General features: G+C 38.5%; 1 protein-coding gene across 2 annotated transcripts; it reads right to left on the bottom strand.

Moving 5' to 3' along the window:
- Positions 1 to 292: 292 nt before the first annotated feature.
- LOC106607701 (ubiquitin-conjugating enzyme E2 D4) lies at positions 293 to 3,180 on the bottom strand. Of its 2 annotated transcripts, none has more exons than XM_014204955.3 (7): positions 2,980 to 3,180; positions 2,249 to 2,312; positions 2,012 to 2,043; positions 1,579 to 1,656; positions 1,359 to 1,464; positions 1,059 to 1,110; positions 293 to 716 (listed from the first exon to the last, which is right to left on the bottom strand). In XM_014204955.3, the coding sequence occupies exons 1-7, from the start codon at positions 3,151 to 3,153 to the stop codon at positions 671 to 673; spliced, it is 552 nt and encodes a 183-aa protein (XP_014060430.1). In that variant the 5' UTR covers positions 3,154 to 3,180; the 3' UTR covers positions 293 to 670. The 2 variants fall into 2 exon arrangements, with proteins under 2 accessions (XP_014060430.1, XP_014060422.1); XM_014204947.3 differs by having other exon boundaries at positions 1,059 to 1,152; positions 2,980 to 3,177.
- Positions 3,181 to 3,918: the final 738 nt, after the last annotated feature.

Genomic DNA, 3,918 nt, shown 5'->3' with positions numbered 1-3,918 from the left:
AACACTAAGGCCCAGAACTGGAAATCACAATACAACTCATCTCTAGTATTACATTTTAGTCATTTAGCAGACGCTCTTATCCAGAGTGACTTACAGTAGTGAATGAATATATTTCATAAATTGTTTTCTCTGTACTGGTCCCCCGCGGGAATCGAACCCACAACCCTGGCGTTGCATTTACATTTACGTAATTTAGCAGACGCTCTTATCCAGAGCGACTTACAAACACCATGCTCTACCAACTGAGCCACAATACAACTCATCTCTAGTATCACAATAAAGACAAGATCCATTCGTTTTACTTTTTAATGCAAAATAATAAAAATAGATTAAGTATAGCTTGATACTATACAATAAAAATATCTAAAAGAAAGAAAAAAAAATATCTATAAGATGAGGGATGGGGACTGGATTCATACATATATATATTTTTAAATCTTTATGGCCATCTCAGCAATAACTGAACAATAATTTATATAACATTGGGAATGTCAAAGAAAATAATGAGTTCAAAGCATAAAAACAGTTAATTTGGGCACAGAAAGTGCTTCCCATATAAAACACTTTCTTGAACCAGTGTGGATGAGGGGTGGCAACAGTACTTTGTTTTCAGAAGTGTCCAGGAAATGAATTTGCTTAATCTTTTTCCGTTGTCTCAAACTTCAGTCCTTTACATTGCATACTTTTGAGTCCAATCTCTTGCTAATCTGTTGTACCTGTAAAAACAAAAGAAAATGAAAACCAGGTTTAACAAAGATTGCGCAATCTACAGCCAAAATGTACATTCAGCCAGTCTTGTTGTTTCAGCAGCTATATCATTATACAGTAGATATCCTGGTACGAGTGTCTACTTTCAGAATATATGTTTATTCTATAATTGACTAGAAGCTGTAAACATGAAAGAAATGCAGTTAACCCACTGTTCCTAGGCCGTCATTGAAAATAAGAATTTGTTCTTAACTGACTTGCCTAGTTAAATAAAAGGTAAAATAAAAAAATATACACACATTTTCCTGCTAAAAGAGGGATGGGGTTTGTATGTGTGAGAGTTAACTTACTTTTCTTTGTCCTGCTTGTAGATGTGTGCTATGTCTGGGACTAGGGGGTCATCTGGGTTTGGGTCACATAGCAAAGAACATATGGACAATAAAACTGGAAGAACAAAAAGGTGAGGATAACCAGGATGAGTTTATTCTGCAATTACACCATCACAATATTGTCAAGGGCAACAGTTGAACAAATTAGGAAAACATTTGAGATGCATTTTGCTTTAATTATTTTATATTGTGCAATTAGGGTAGAAACAAGACAAAAGAAAGTTGGTTTACAAACTGTGAATGTAAGCCAGTTTGTCTTACCTTTCGAAACTGTAAGTGCTGGGGACCACTGTGACCTCAGAATGTCCAGACAGATGCTACCATTACTGTTTATGTTTGGGTGATAGATTTTCGTTGTGAAGGCTACCTATGGAAAGACGATACATGCAGAGAAAAAATGTCAGGCCTAAATATGTGGTTGAGGGTGCTATACACCCAGGGGAATATTGAGTAATAACAGGAGCTGTGAGGTGTTTCTAACCTTTGGTGGTTTGAAGGGATAGTCTGTGGGGAAGTGAATGGTGAGGAAGAACACTCCTCCCTGATATGGGCTGTCAGTCTAAAAGAGGGGTGAAAGGTGAATTGTTAAACCAGTGATGTGAACCATAAAGTAACATCCAATACTCCATATAATGTTAAAGCCCACAGTCAACCTCACTTTATGTGTCATTGTTTACAGCAACAAGAATGTGATGGGGGTTTACTGGAGACGATACACATCCAAGCATATCATGTAAGTAACTCGGTTACAGAAGGCTATACAGTAAGACAAGGAGACACTTGTTCCTTTGGTGGTGCAAAAAGGTTGAGCTTGTAACAAATGGGATCAATGCAGAATAAAGAGCTTCTACCAGCAATCAACATAATGTTGACAATTATACTAGAAAAAAATGTGAATTTAGAAAAGGGCTTACAGGTCCCATGATGGTGGCTTGCCAATGAAACACTAAAATAAAGATGAGACAGAATAAATCATAATTATTGACAATAATACAACGCAAATAGTAATCTAAAAGGAATGAGTTGACCAAGTAAACTCCCCTTCATGTCCTATCAACTGAGTCACATACAAAGTCCGTATTCATCCAATTTTATTTCTGCATTAATATTTGTTTATTTGGGGTGGCCACAACAACTCTACTGGAACTTACAGTCCTCTCCAACTGGTCCGGCTGAGCATTGAGCAGGAGGGTCCCTTTGCAAGTCATGCAACTCCTGTTAAAAAAAAGCAACAAAACAAAGCATGGTTGCACAATGAATTCTGTATAGGGGGGAAATTCCATACATGTACATTGACTACTTAACAATGTTGTTACTTTGAGAAGCCAGTCTTGTGGTCTATGACTTTATACAGATTCAAGGAGGCCTTGCTATAGCTAGCTTATATCTGCAGATTGGAAATGATCCCCATATCAATAACTTACTGCAAAATTTAATGAATGACATAATTTAAGGCGCATTGATGATATGTTATGTTGAAATATACACTGAAAGTTAACCAAGCAGATATACAATAGGCCACTCGTGATGATCGCGGTTCCAGAAGCGTTTTTATTAAGGCCCACATTGCCTACCATAGACAGGAATAACCAGAACAGCGACATAACTACCGAAAGTTAGCTAATTTATCTAGCTAACTAAAGTTACACCGAAAGCTAGTTAATTTAGCCAGTTACTGATTGATCATTAATTAGTTACTGATTGACTGATGCTGGTAGTTAACGTAACTAGCTAGCTAACGTTAACTAGGCTAGCTAGTTGAAGAACAGAGCATACAGACCAATAGCCACTAGCTAACGTTATGCTATCGTTGGATTTTGTCAGGACATCGACCAACCGTTTATTAGCATGACGACGTAAAAACATTTATGGACACACTTACCTTCTGTATTCTTTTCAAAGCCATGTCAGCCCCCTGCTTTAGATGTATGGTGCAACGACTGGACACTGTCAGTTGTATGCCCGTTTCTCGGTTCAGCTCACAAAAATTAGTTTTGAGATATGTATGATTTCTTTTGTTTCCGCTTTTTGTTCGAGGAAGCAAACCGTTGTGCATTCTGGGGATTGGAGTTTTAACTTCTAACATCAGCCTGTTAAAGTGACAGTACACTCTGGACAGCTGCAAGTAACATATTGGGCGCGTCCTCAGCCCAGGCGTTGCTGACGGATGCCAGATATTACAAGGCCTGGGTAGGTATTTGAAGAATCAGCAAACCATGTAATAGTGTACCCAAGAATGCAATGGTAACTGAACTAAATGACTATCGCCCCGTTGCACTCACTTCTCTCCTCATGAAGTGCTTTGAGAGACTAGTCAAGGATCATATCAGCTCCACCTTACCTGTCACCCTAGAGACTCGCTTCAATTTGCTTACTGCCCCAATAGGTCCACAGACGATGCAATCTCCATCACACTGCACACTGCCCTATCCCATCTGGACAAGAGGAATACCTATGTAAGAATGTGGCCCTAGGTCTGAAACCCTCCCTGTGAAACTGTATTCTTTTCTACTGTGTTTTAGTCAATTCCTCTCCGACATTGCTCGTCTGAATATTTATAGTTCTTCATTCCTTTATTTTACTTTTCGATTTGTGTGTATTGTTGTGATTTGTTAGATATTACCCTCACTGTAGGAGCTTGGAATACAAGCATTTCACTGCACCCGCAATAACATCTGCTAAATATGTGTATGTGAAAATTCAATGGAGCGAGACGCGTACAAGGCAAACAGGGTTGAGCTCCGCAAATCCATTAAGGACGGAAAAAGACAATACAAATCCAAACATTAATCGATGTTCGACAACTCAGACTAGCGACGGA

Source organism: Salmo salar, chromosome 01, assembly GCF_965601325.2.
Source record: "Salmo salar chromosome 01, fSalSal1, whole genome shotgun sequence".
Classification (NCBI taxonomy): Eukaryota; Metazoa; Chordata; class Actinopteri; order Salmoniformes; family Salmonidae; genus Salmo; species Salmo salar.
The sequence above is the reverse complement of the archived record's forward strand: the minus strand, read 5'-3'. Positions and strand labels throughout refer to the sequence as shown.

Excerpts from the sequence above, each read along its gene's own strand:
- LOC106607701 (XM_014204947.3), bottom strand. The coding sequence starts at position 3,153 with ATGCACAACGGTTTGCTTCCTCGAACAAAAAGCGGAAACAAAAGAAAT. Across the intron at positions 1,657-2,011 it reads AAGCCACCATCATGGGACCT|ACTGACAGCCCATATCAGGG; the intron begins GTAAGCCCTTTT and ends CCCCTCTTTTAG. Across the intron at positions 1,465-1,578 it reads ATCCCTTCAAACCACCAAAG|GTAGCCTTCACAACGAAAAT; the intron begins GTTAGAAACACC and ends GTCTTTCCATAG.